At 42.1% G+C, this 14,130-nt stretch overlaps 1 protein-coding gene across 1 annotated transcript; it reads left to right on the forward strand.

Annotated features, from left to right (window-relative positions):
• Nucleotides 1–220: 220 nt before the first annotated feature.
• SMLR1 (small leucine rich protein 1) lies at nt 221–11,580 on the forward strand. The gene is given in 4 exon segments (XM_057737754.1): nt 221–298; nt 4,058–4,183; nt 4,186–4,330; nt 8,995–11,580. Coding segments are annotated over 4 exon segments (435 nt in total). The 3' UTR covers nt 9,081–11,580.
• Nucleotides 11,581–14,130: the final 2,550 nt, after the last annotated feature.

Here is a 14,130-nt window from a genome sequence, read left to right on the forward strand (position 1 = left end):
ACTTGGAGAATGTAATGAATCAGACGTTGACACTTCTTGAATTGTTGGGGTTGATCTGTACTAATACAATTTACAAAAACAAAAGCAAAAAAAAATCTCATGATTTATCACAATAATTTGATTCCTATCTGCTATTCCCTACCTAAGAATACCAATCCTGTTTGTTGATACTTAGGGGAGGGTTTTACGTTCAGAGCACCTGGACAAATCTCCTTACCTGATGGCCGAAACCCAGAAGCATGTTCTGCAGACCATAATCTCCAGAGATTCTTCTGGCAAAAAAACCCAGAATGGTCCAGTAAGTTTGAAAAGACTCATGTTGTATCCATCTTGGGGATTCACAAGTCGCCCTACCAAATCAAAGGCTCTGAGAAACCTTGCAGTAAAGAAATCATCTTACCCCAGTACTCCCTACATTTATTTAACCATTTTCCAGGCAATGTCTAGTAAAATGTGGTAGAATTAGAGTTTCACAGACCACTCTGTAGACACATTTTCTTAAGCAACTGTTCACTGTTGTCACGTTTCCAGATCAGTTTCTCAAAAGTGTATTTTCTACTACTTTTCCCCTTTCTCCATGGGCTGCAGCCACAGTAGACTTACTTCTGCATCTTCTATCACACCCAAAACATTCCTATCTCAGGAATTTTGTACTTGCTGTTCCCTCTGCCTAGAACTCCATTCTTCTAAGTATGCACATGGCTCTGTCCTTCAGTTCATTCAAGCCTCTGCTCAGAAGTCTGCCTTTCAGAGAAATCTTCTGTAATGGACTGAATTGCATGCCCTAACCCCCAATGTGAGTATATTTGAAGACAGTGCCTTTTAGGGAGGTAATTAAGGTTACCTGTGGTCATAAGGGTGGGACCATAATCTGATACAGTCGGTGGTGCCCTTATAAGGAGAGGAAGAGATACCAGGGGTCCCTGAGCACAGAGAAGAGGCCACGTGAGGACACAGCAAGAAGATAGCCAGACATCTGCAATCCAACGAGAGAGGTCTAAACAGGAACCAGCCCTGCCAGCACCTCAGTCTTGGACGTCCAGTCTTCAGAACTGTGAGAAAATTATTTTCTGTTGTCTCAGCCACCCAGTCTATAGTATTTTGTTACAACAGTTCTAGCAGACTCATACTTCTTCCCTGACCACCCACCTAAAAGTAGCACTTCCTGTTAGTCTCTTCTTTCCTTGTCCTGCCTTTTTTTTCTTTTTTCTGTTTTTTTTCCAGCAGAGCACTTATCATGACTTGACACTATACCCCTAGGAGGTTGAGAGGCAGTGGAAGATAGTGGATAAGTGTTTGGGGTCTGGCTTCAAGTCCCAACCCTGCTGCTTTCTAGTGGTATGATCACTGGCGAGTTATGAGATTTACAGCATCGGTGCTTACTTCAAAGGTGTTGTTGTAAGACTGTAATGACACAAAACATGGGAAGTGCTTATACTACTTCCTGAAACAATGCACGAATTCAATAACTGTTACCTACTGTTGCTTACGGTGTGTCTAGCCCATTGGAATGTAAGTTCCATAAAGACAGAGACTTTGTCATCCATGATTATATTCACAGCCCCAAATCAGTGCCTCCAGGGCACATGTTAAGCCCCAATAAGTATTTGTTACCTGAAATATGAATAAATGAAGGCCTGTGGACCTTTTCTCGAAGTTCACAAGGAATTTAAATTCTTTAATGTCACTTCCATGTCTATCTTTTTATTGAAAGAGTACCTTGTAACCTACCACTTCCACATGACTTCAGAGCCCTTGGTTTTGTATTGACTATAGTACTGGTGCCAAGTGATACCACTTTAATTGACATGGGCTGGTGAACAAAGTTCAGAAGGGCAGTTAACAAGGCTCAGAGGATATAGGCTTTCCTGCCCACGCTGGAGCAGTCATTACTACGTTTACAGTGAGTGATGCTTCATCAGCAAAACATCACTTATATAATTAAATCAGAGCACTTTGTTTAAAATTTGTTAGTTTCATTTGTATTTAATTTTTGATGTTGGTTTTGCAGCTGTACATAATTTGATTCTCCAGGTATCAGTCAATGGCACTTTGACACCTTCCGCTGCTGGACTTCAGAGCCTTCACTGCTCTATGGCATGTCACTGAATGAGTCATCCTTTATGGCTTATTCAGATGTATGCAGAATCCAAATCAGAGGCCTGGTGGGTCTGGTATCACCTTCAACAGGTCACAACTATCACAACCTTCAACAGGTCACAACTAAGGCTTTTTTTCCCAGGTGTTCCTAAGAGCATCATAGGTGGTATAAGAGTAGTTCCCTAGGAATTTTACATCAACATCTGCAATCACTTGTGCCTTAAATTGTCATGTAAATCAACAATGGTCTCATTCACTACTAAGGAATTCAACAGGAGAATTTAACCCCAAATGTAACACGTCCCTCTCTTTTCATCGATGTACATTTTCCAATGATATTAATGATCATTCTCACCACATGGTAAAAAGCAAAAGAATTTGCTGTCATTATGGTAGCAAATTGCACGCTCTATGGAACCCCACCCCAAATTCTGGTCAATCCAAGAGACTGATTACCAGTGTTTCAAACATCTCCATCCTTCTACCTGCTAGACCTACTAAGCATAACCCAAGCAACCAGTGTGAATTTGGAAAAGAGCCTTTATTGATAAAAGTTCTTAAGCTCTAAAGGATGTTTAACAAATTCTAGTATCTAATCTTCTAAAAGTTCCCAGTGATGTATTATTTTCATAAATTAAGAAAACCTTTAATATACTAGCAACAATCAGAAACTGAAATTTTAAAAGCAATGCTCTTTACAATAGCATGAAGTATGAAATAGGGATAGATCTGACAGAAATCTATTTACTGTTTACTGCTTAGGAAGACAGCTAAGCATCCCAGAGACCCTCCCCATTCTTATCGGGTGCTGACTTTACGTAGCTGGGACAAAAACTCTGCATGGCCATGCAAAACCCTTGATGGAAGAATCAAGAGGCACTGACTGCAGCATGTCCTTGGTAGAGTCTGCCAGCCACTCACCAAGGCAGGTGCCAAGTGGCCATGGGGGACAGGGTTAGAGCATGAGAGGAGAAATCAACCCAAGCAGGTGGCTACCAATCTCCCTCCCCAAATTTTCCAAATTCTCTAAGAGACCCTTTCAAGATAGAAATGATTTTTTTTAGTTGGTTTAGTTTAGTAGACCAGTATCTTCAAAACTTTTCACTAAAGCAGTTAACGGCAACTCAACTCAGTTTACAAGCTAATGTCAATATAGTCTATTGCCCTTTCAGTCTTTTCCCAGAAACTTGGTAGTTAACACACAAGCCGCATACTATCATTCAGGGGGCACCCTCTAGTGCTAAGGGTGGGCCACAGGAATGTGAGGACAAAAGACAGATGACAGTGCCAGCCACTGAAGCAGCAAGCACAAACTGATGAACCGAGGGGAGAAGGAACAGGGACCATATTACCATTCATTCCATTATTATGTCTTGTGGCTGTTCCTCTTTCTGGGTCTGCCTCCACTCTCAGAGGGCAGGTACCACGACTTTTTCTTGTACATCCAGCATCTAGTCTACAGGTTGAGTTGCAGTAGAATTAAATTTTTGTTGAATAACTGAATAAACTAGTGCACCTCACAGAATAGCATTCAGAGCAGGACATACTAGGAAGAGATTTTACATATGGAAATTTTCTTTTTCCTTGGAATTAGTTGTAACAAATAAGTATGAAGGAATATTCACTTTTTCTAGACACAGGTACATTAACATGGCAATTAGGTAGTTTTTTCTCTGAAATTTAGAAAACATAGGAAAAATTCTTCCTACATCTGGGAATATATTGGTAGAATATATATATAACAAGGAAGTTTGCTTGAAGTCAGGTAGTTTTCATATCAGATAAACTGAATACAAATAAATCTAGGCTTCCTGGTGTCATTCACAACTTTGTCAGATCAATACTCATCTCTGGAGTGGCCTAGGAGAATCACCTTTCAATTCCTCTACACTTTGTAGCTGAGTTACAGAGTAACCTGCCAGCAATCCTCTCAGAATTCACGGGGCTGTTTCAATAGAGCAAAGTCCACAAAAAGTTCCACCGAGATGTGCTGAGCAAAGGCCAGAGTCCCAGAAGAAAACAAGTGTGGACTCTGAGCACAGCTGCTCTCCTCTAAATGCAAACTCCACTGGCCCACAGTGGCGGGTGTCTGTGCAATTGGCAATGAGCCCTGTGCTGTCGGAGTTCCTGAGAGAGCTCCCGGGCTGGTTCTTGTTCTCTGGGGTCTTCCTGCCTGTGACTTTGCTGCTGCTCCTTCTCATTGCCTACTTCAGGATCAAACTGATGGAGGGTAAGTGAGAAGCCACCCAGGGCAGGGGTTGGAAGTCCTTCCCCACGGCACACATTTGGAACAAGTCCACCAACTGTCTGTCTTCCTGGGAGGCCGGTAGCCACATCTTTCTGCTGTGTAGGTCCTTCTCAATAAGCGCCCCCTGAGGATATCTTTGCTGGTGAAAGTGGCAAAGTTTGATCCTGCCAGCAGTGTGGATCGTGTGCTAGACTCCAATGGCCTGCTGTGGGGACCCTTAACTGCAGCGCCTCGCAGACAGACAAACTGTGCATCAGCAGTTTGGACCTGTGCTTGCTTGTCTCTGTCTCTCTGGCCAATAGATGCACAAACATTACAATGTGTTTCGTGGCCTGCCGTCTCTACCTGACAGGTGTGCGTGTGTGTATGTTCCCCGTGTGTGTGCCCGCGAGTGTGTGTGCACACACTTCTCATCCACTGAACTGCTAAGGAAATGCGCCATTGTGCCATCACAGTGTGTGGCAAATGTCAAGCCTTAATAGATATTTGATGGCTTGGTGTGAATTTACCATGGAACTGTCATCTTAAGGTGAAACGAAACAAAACTAAACAAAACATCAAGAAGTTTAAAGTGACTGGGACATGAGATGTTGGGTCCTGGATTGAGACTGTTTATTCTGCTGTAACTGAAATGAATGAAACTGCACTGCGGCTTGGTTAAGTGTTAATAATATAGCCAGCGAAGGTTAGATTAATATGAGGTTAATAGCTATTTTAGCAATATCAACAAAAACCAGTAATGTTTCTTAAGTTGGATGATGTCGTATTAAAGTACTAAAAAACAAATTTGAAAACCCTTCCTCAAACCCTCCTTTGCTTCCCTCCTCTCCCAATAGGGAACTGTGCATTCTTTTTGGAGTCATTCCGGATCACATTTACCAGTGTGAGCAGATAACCTTAGACGAGGCATGTTTTCATTTTTACGTGAATCTGATCCCTTTAATTCCAAATTTTCCTTTCTCCTTAAAAGAACCCTCTAAGAACATGTAGCTTTTAAAACTATAGTTCTTGCTGCAGCTGCTTTCCTAAGGGCAAGTCGTAACATCTTCTCTCCAGTCTGAGGGCAAATGAGATCAGCTGGCCCCAAATAAAATATCACCAGTTTGAATCTCCATTTAGCAGCTCCCGCTTAAAAACGGGAAACAGATGGCCAAATGTCATGCCATTAATCTTGCAACCAGGGTTATGGCAAGTGTAATCATTCCTATGTTGTCCCTGTAAAGAAAGGGACATTGACAGATTAACTACTGTGTTCACAGAACCCCAGAGTCCTACATTCTGAAACAGAAAATCACCTTGCTTGTCTCATACATCCTAGCCCATCAGACAAGAGATGCATGTTAAGATGTGATGGAAAGCATGTGGAGATATTGTAATCGTTCAACATTAATCCCCACGCTTCAAGCCTTAGGAGGTAACGGTGCATGTAAATTTAATTAGTATGTAGAGAACATCAATTTTCTCGCCAAGGAAGAGAGAAAACTCTCTAACATCCTGCACTCTTCAATCTGTGTCAGTTGCCTTGAGGTGGAGGTCTGAGTCTTGAACTTTCCAGTGCCAAACCCTGCATCAACCATTGCCAGGGACATGTCACCTCTCCTTGGGTGGAAGTTTTGCTTATCTCCCCAAGTTCTGAGATTCCTAAACTACTACTTTCAGTGCCACTCAAAATACCATCACCCCGATCATGAACAAATTGCTCACTAAAATAACCAATGTTACCAAAACTAGCCACAATGAAAAAGAAATTGTGTCTGTTGAGTGTCTGAAAGTTTTTGTACGGAGTTAGATGTAAAATAAGGTCAGGTAAGTGATCAGCTTCTGGCCTTCAGAAACTGACATTCTAAAACAGGTAACCAAAAGTATGGAAAGTGTACAGCGTCGCTAGGCATCTCTCACTGAACTTTATATGTATGTTTTGGTCGTCAGCAATCCAAAAGAAAACAGATCAGTATTTCTAAAACTCACGAGTAAGTTAAGGGCTAGCAGAGTGAAATTGTTAAGATCTCAGACGACGGAGTCATACAAATGGAGGTTTGGATTCCAGCTCCGTGACAATGACCACGCTGCCTAACGACTTGAAGCTTCAGTTTCTTCACTCGTAAGACAGAAATAATAGCAGGACATAGCTGTAGGGTTGGTGTGGGGATTAAGTGAGCTGAAACATGTAAGGTTTAGCGCCTGTTCTGAATAACTGTGGGTCATCATGAGCCCTGCTGACTTATAAATTCTAGGAAGGCAGTGTTTGTGTCATTCTAATAATAACTATTATTAAAATGATCTAGTAGCTATTATTAAACTGAAAATTGCTTATCTTTATTTAGAAATGAAATTAATTACATAAACTTAAAATTAAGTAAATTACCTAAGGTCACTCACCGAGAAGATGGTAGAGACAGGATTGGAACCCTGGCTGTCTTGCTCCAGGGCCAGCTCTCTCAGCCAAAACACTACCCCTGGAGTGTTGAACAAATAGGTGTTCCGTAGGTACCCGTTGCCTGGGGGAATCCTTCCGGCCCAGGCAAATAAACATCACCAACATGAGAGCCAACAGTGGGAGAATGTAAACAAAACTCTTTTACAAAACTTTTACGAAAGTTTTGAGAGGACTCGGTCCATCTATAGGAGGGGTGATTAGTGATGATGGTGATTCCCCACATGACGACTTAGCTCTGAGTCAGGGAGATTACATTTCTTCACCTGCGGCCCACCAGGGAAAACTGCATCGCCTGTAGAATATTCTACAATTACAAACTCAGGTGCTTTCACGGCCACCTGCCTCACCGCACCTGTCTAATCTCTGCACTGTCCTTAACGGTCCCATTTAAATGAAATGATGGCCAGATTGCAAGCTCTTTCAGGAGAAGGATAAATTATTTCTCTGGCTCTCTGCACTGCGCCTGGCAAAGACACTGGTTTACTGGATAGATAACTCATTGAGGAATGATGAGTTTCCTCCTGGTCTTTTCCTCCTAGTGTTCCATTTCTAGTTCTCTTCCTTCAATGCCATTATTCAGGTCATCCAGCTCTACAGTTTGTATCCTGATGGCTCATTCAAAGCACCTGCTGTGCAGTTAGCCTTTGGTAATTAAGAGTAAGAGGGAAGAAAGTACTCATATTTCAATGAGTCTATAATCAAAGGCATAGGCCATCTCAAACAATACCTTTGAACTTGCAATCATCTATGTGCAAAGGCAGTGAAACTGAGTGGCTGAGAGTGTGGGCTCTGGAGTCAGACTGCCTGGGATCAAATCCTGAATCCATCAGTTTCTACGATCTTGGGCAAATTGCTTCATTTTGATTTCTCTGTGCCTTGTTTGCTCATCTGTAAAGTAACAGTAATGGTGACTACAACATAATTTCACTGTAAGAATTAAATGAGATAAAGCACGCAAAGGGCTTTTCACGGTGTCTGGCACATAAACGATCAAGAAACATTAGCTGTTAAATTTTGAGGCTCATGTAACCCAAGACCTGTTACCATCCAATACATATGTACCCTCTCTCGACTGAGATGACAAACAGTGTGAGATCACAGAAGACAGAAGGTCGGAGAGAGTGCTCATGTCCTAGGGTACACGGCATATAAAGTGCCTGGCAAGGAATAAATTGCTGGGATTTGACGTGGGGGCCAAAAAGAACATTTTCAGGTTCCATTCTATAAGCACGCATTATCTCCTAGGAGATTATAAACTCCTTGTCTCTGGCTTGGATAATTTGATTAATTATAATTCTGAAAATAAACTTTTAAGAGTAAAAATAGTTTCAGTTATGCATGTTAGTGGTGGTCAGGAAGAGAGATGTATTTTTTTCCTGATGTTCCAGAGGATCTCAAAGGATAATTGTCAGGATTTCGGGGCTAAAGATCAAATGTGTTATTGCCAGAGAGGTAGCAGGTGAAGCCACGGGAGCAGATAAGCATACACAGAAAGATGATGCATGATAAAAGCCAAAGGGAGGAGTATGATTGGGGGTGGAGGTCATGGAGAGGGGGCACGTGTCAAATGCTACAAAGGAAGGAACTGGGGATTGGAAGATGCCACCAGATTTAGTAATTAGGACATCATTGATAAATTTTAATGTTTCAGTAAAGTAGCTCAAACGGAAGTTACACTTTAAGCAGTTACAGAGTGTGTAAGTGGTGGAAAGTTGAAACTGTTTTCAGTCAAAGATGCCAAAAGGTAAAAAGGAGACTAATTTGACTTGTCTAAAGACTACAAACACCCAAACACATTTTTGGTGGGGAGGAGCAAGACAGAAAGCCTATCGTACTCATTTCCATATCCCTGGGTCTTGGATTACAGACATGTTTAATAAATTCTTATTGAATGTGGGGGTCTTAATACATTTAATCAACACAATCTACTGAATATAAAATATACTTAGCATGTAACAACTTTTATCATAGTGGTAATTTGCCCACTCTAACCAGGACCACTCTTTAGAAATAAGCATTTATATTTCTTTTGGGAGTGGTTGAGGAGGAAAGGAGAGATCCTACCATAGGACTTGCTCTGATGACGATGATTTCTGTAACTTGCTGGGGCCACCAGGGTAGAAATGCTGGCCAATAAGCCCTTAGGAGTTGGAAATGACCAGTGGCACTCAGCTGCCTCCAAAGTATTAACTAGTATTTTTCCTTTCAGTGAATGAAGAACTGTCACAGGCTCCTGAATGTCAACACAATCGCAAGACTGGCTGCTCCCGGTACCAGAGAAAGAAACAGACATGACTGCTGAACTGATCAATGGCTAAAGCACAGTAAATTTCTACTGGTCAGAGAGCAACAGCCAATGGCTTAGCAAATAAAGTAGGATAATAAACTGGAACCACAGCAAGACAGACTACTAAGATGCTTGTTCTGAACCACATTGAAACGTGGCAGCTATTATCCAAGAGGAAAGCTATGAGACTCGGCTTAAACAGCAGCTCTTCAGAGAGCACCGAGAAGGTAAGATTTTGTTGGATGTGCTCTATGGACTGGGCACATTGTAACTTTCAACTTTTATAGGACGACGTCTACGCTGAAGGGCATTATTTTCAAACTAAAATTCGTAAGCATCATTATTACATAATCCCATGGAAGCCGGCCTTATTCTGACTTTGTAGGTGAAGAAACTCTGGTAGCGACTAAATGAATGGCAGAAGGTGAGCACCTGTGCATTGCTGCTGTGTTTCCACTTCCTCCTCTTGAAGTTCAGCAAGGCATAAATGACACCTCTTCAGGCATTATTTCTGGCCTTTGGTCTGCTTGTCTCCTGTTCCCAGTTGCTTTCAATAACATCATTGTTACGAGAACCCACAAGACAAGCAGAGTCTCTCGATACTCAGTAGGGATCACCATGAAGGCAGCAGCTTTCAGTATGACAAGACTTGGAAATACTGGCAATTTGGTGGCAAAAGGATAGAATGTGAGGTTCAGGAACTCACGTGGAGAACAACTCAAGACTTTGCCTCTAAAACCAAAACATCGGGGAGCTATTTCTAAATACGGAAAGAAGTCAACATTTCACCAGCAGAATTCTTCTTTCAGTGGGACCCCCAAAGAGCCAACCTAGATAACCAAAAAGAAACATTTAATTCAAAGTAGTAGTTAAAATTGATTGTGATTACAGCTGGGCTCTTCACAGTTTTCCACCCAAGGTTAACAAAAGACACTTAACATGTCCTAAGTGTAACTCTGGTTGTATTCTAATGTTTGCATATGAATCCAACAGGCTATTAGACTGATTAATTTGATAAAACACAATGAACGTGTTCACCTGTGAGGAATGTACCAATTTCTGCAGTGACATACAAACATGCAAACGATCGTGCGGCCAGCCCAAAGTAAGAAGGCGCCGCTGGTGTCAGCTATTTTCTGCCTCTCCCCCCCTCCCCACCCCCTCAAACTCTTCATATGCACGCAGTGGGTTATTCGTCTCCATTTGCACTTCTTGCATACTATAAAACTCACTGTTCAACTGGAGACACTCAATTCTGTGTTTCATTGCATTTGATGACAATGAAAATGTCTGCTGGGGCTTCCAGACTGAGGTAATTTAGAACCACAGTGTGCATGCCATGTGGAAGGAATAACAATATTCTTTCAGTTCTGGGAGGGATCTCTTTTTAGCCTCTGGTGGAAATCAGCTTCTGTAAAAATGCTTTCTTTGACAGAAGGTGTGAGAGGATGCGTCGTACTCCCAGCTGCCAGCCAGATCTGTGGCTCGGCCACCAGGCTTTGCTCTACCTTCTTCTGGAAACAGGCATCCAGAAGCCTGACTGATGCCTCTGGGGGCTGCGTTCCACCACCTCTGCTTTACCAGGGAAAATACATCTCAGCGACTATGGTAACAGAGAAGCTCTAAACATACATTTTCAGCATAAACAAGTTGTGTAAAGCAAGACCTGATTCCTTTGTTGCTGCTGAGTAAGATGAGAGTAAAGGAATTTCCATTGAAATCATGAACAGTCATGAGTGTTTTTCATACGGAGAGAGGAAGAGAAACAGTTTTCCTATGGAGAGCCCAAGTCCAAGGGTTTCACTAGCATCTGCTTGAAGGCACTGTACTGGATTTGATGAGTCCCTCACAGCGCACAGCCAATCAGCTGCCCGGTCATACTCTCCACCCGCTCAGCCTCCAGGGTGAGATCTCCTTCCGGTTTGGACTGCCTGGTTCCTTGTCATCGCTGCGGTCACCTAGACCAGGCTGGTGGTCTCCTTACTTTATTTCCTCCTATGCTCCAAAGCCTTTCATCAGGGGCCAAAAATGTTCCTAAGTGGTCTCACCTCAACAGTTCCTAACCTTATTTCTAATGTTCTAGTATCTGAACGAACTCCCAATTCTGTTTCCCTGACATGAGATCTTCAATAAAATACTTTAATGGGTGCTGTAAGTTCTGTTATATAGCCACTTATTCGAATGAAAAAAAAATTTTTTTTACAGAGCTAACCTGAAGCTGTTAATAAGTATTACCTATCTCTCTTGCTAACTGTATTGGTAATTTGGAAAATTAGGCAATGGGACACTGCAAGTCCATGACCACTTCTTCACATCCTGAGCTTATACACGTTGATAAAACAGAAAACGGGGCAAGGAAGGGCACATATCATGTTCTCTGAAGTATTACGCACAACTTCTAAGGTAAAAAATTTATGTAAGTAATCTGACCAGGTAACAGCCTCCAGTATTTTCTAGATATAATTTGGTAGCAACTGGAAAACCAAGAACAGATAAACACTTTCACACACCAACAACAGCTTTAATTTTTTTTTTCTAATTAAAAAAAAAAATTATTTGCTGCATTGGGTCTTCGTTGCTCTGCGGGCTTCCTCTAGTTGCGGCAAGTGGGGGCTTCTCCTGTTGTGGTGGCTTCTCCTGTTGCGGAGCACAGGCTCTAGGCACACAGGCTTCAATAGTTGTGGCACATGGGCTCCATAGTTGTGACTTGCGGGCTCTAGAGTGCAGGCTCAGGAGTTTGTGGCGCACAGGCTTAGTTGCTCCGCGGCGTGTGGGATCTTCATGGAGCAGGGATCGAAACCCATGTCTCCTACATTGGCAGGCGGATTCTTAACCATTGTGCCACCTGGGAAGCCCACTTTTCCTTGAAATCTTAAGTTCTTTGGCAAAATCGTATCTCAGAAATGAGAGTTCATAACTGTTAAACACATTTTGGAAATCAATTTTCTGACTTGCTTATAAAAAGTTAGAATTTTCCAAACAAATGCTCTTGAGTCTTGCTTTCTGATTTTATAATTAGTGTGCTCATCAGAAGAGGCCTCCGAGTTTATCAGAATTTACACAAAGGTATTCACCCTGGTAAATGAGTGACAGAACATAAAGAGGAAATATGTATTTAAAAACTTTTATCATTAACACCAGATTGAAATTCTTTCCATTAAAAAAAAATTTTCAAATCCGTATTCCAAAACCCAGATTCTTAAGAGCAGAGATTCCTAACTTTTATTTAAGTAATAAAGATGCTTTTTGAGAATGTAAAGACAGGAATCTTTTGTTTTTTTAACCTCTAGGAAAAATGCGTATATCCATGATTTTGCACATATTGGGGGCAAGCCTAGCCCCTTGAAGGCCATCAAGGAGTCTGTGGTTAGGAAGCCTGCAGTCTTCGGGAAGGACTGTGCTGCCTCTTACACTAGCCATACAGCACATGAGGAAACCATAAGGGGCTCCTGACATTGCACAGCTCACAGGGAAGCTGGGTCCACACAAGGTCAAAGCCAAAGCCTTCCCAAGTAACCTAGTTCATAATGGTACAGAGTTCTATTTTGCAAAGCCTCCCAAGAACACAGTTCAGACTGGGAGTATCTCCCATAACTTGTCTTCGATGGGTTAGCTCACGCACAGTGCTGTTAGGACTCACAGTGATCACTATTTTGGAGGGCATTATTGTGCTAGGAGCTCCACTAGGCACTTAATACATTTTTACTTCATCTGACCATGAGAATACCTCTATACTGAGATGTATTACTGCCCTCACTTTATAGATGTTTAAGTACCTTCACTGAAGTCACATGGTTCAGTTACTCAGAGTAGGGGATTCACACGCTTATCTATAGAAGTCTAAAGCCAGTGCTTTTCAAGCAAAATATTTTCTACCACTTGAAGCTACTATAAACCTCATTTGGCATCATGTCTATACAGTGGGTCAGTGTTTTTGACCCCGTGGCCAAGGGTCAGGAGTTTGACACCTCAGATTTGCCAGGCGACCGTATTCTCTTCCAGGGCCATCTCCCCATCGTGGCCTAATCCCGGAAATACGTGAGCAGATGCGGGCAAGGATCCTGCAAGCTCACATAGATGTCTGTAAAAACAGTCTAGCACTGTTCATATGTTCATTATCTCTGCAGTGACACTGTCTTGCATGTTCTGTTCTCTGCTGCAAGTGTGTAAGACTCTGCTGGAAACTGACCAGAGCCATGTACTCTCTCACAATACATGGAGACGGGACTTTTGTTTTAAATTATAAAGCTTTATAGCTTTTTTTAAGTCTTTTATCATGAAATATTTTAACGGAATGATATAACAAATCCCTATTTACCACCTCCTGGCTTCAGCAGTTATCAACTGATCGCCAACCCTGTTTTACCTAAACCACAACTCACTCCTCCCTATCCTCATATTATTTTGAATTCTCAGACAATTATACGACGTCCTCAGACGTCATATAATTTTTTCCCTAAGTAAGGGGAAAACAATGAGGTCCATGCTGGGCAGTCGCTATGCAGCAGTTCACCTCATTGCCGGAGTCCTGGTGAGGACCACTCCATGAACTGTGGTCTATGCAGTGAGGAAAGCTGTGTGCATCAGAAAGGAAAATAGCAGCTACTGACAACAGAAGCTACAGTGGGCAATGACATCCTCAATGTTCTTTCCCTTCAACTCACTGATGACCTTGATGAGCGAAAAACTAAAAAAAAGGGTGGAGTTGGTGGGTTTTAACAACCTCAATTTTATCCTCCCGTTGCCTGTGGAGAATGCACTGCTCTTTTTCCACACAGGGCCGCTGGAAGGCTTATGTGAAACACTTATATAAACCCTATAAAGCTAAAAGGAATTATTGCTTATCACCCCCACATTATATTGCTTTTGACTTCAGAAAAACAATTAGCACCTGGACGTCTCGTCGCAGTGAACCCTGTCGACCTATTTTCTTATTCTATCGCTTGGGGTCTTAAAAGCTCACTTCACAGAATGAGACTATAACATCCTGAGAATTATTCTGCAAGAAATACAAAATATTGAAAGACAAGGTCTTGCTTCCTTAGTCACAGGTGGCAT

The sequence above is a fragment of the Hippopotamus amphibius genome, chromosome 6 (genome assembly GCF_030028045.1).
Source record: "Hippopotamus amphibius kiboko isolate mHipAmp2 chromosome 6, mHipAmp2.hap2, whole genome shotgun sequence".
NCBI classification, from domain to species: Eukaryota; Metazoa; Chordata; class Mammalia; order Artiodactyla; family Hippopotamidae; genus Hippopotamus; species Hippopotamus amphibius.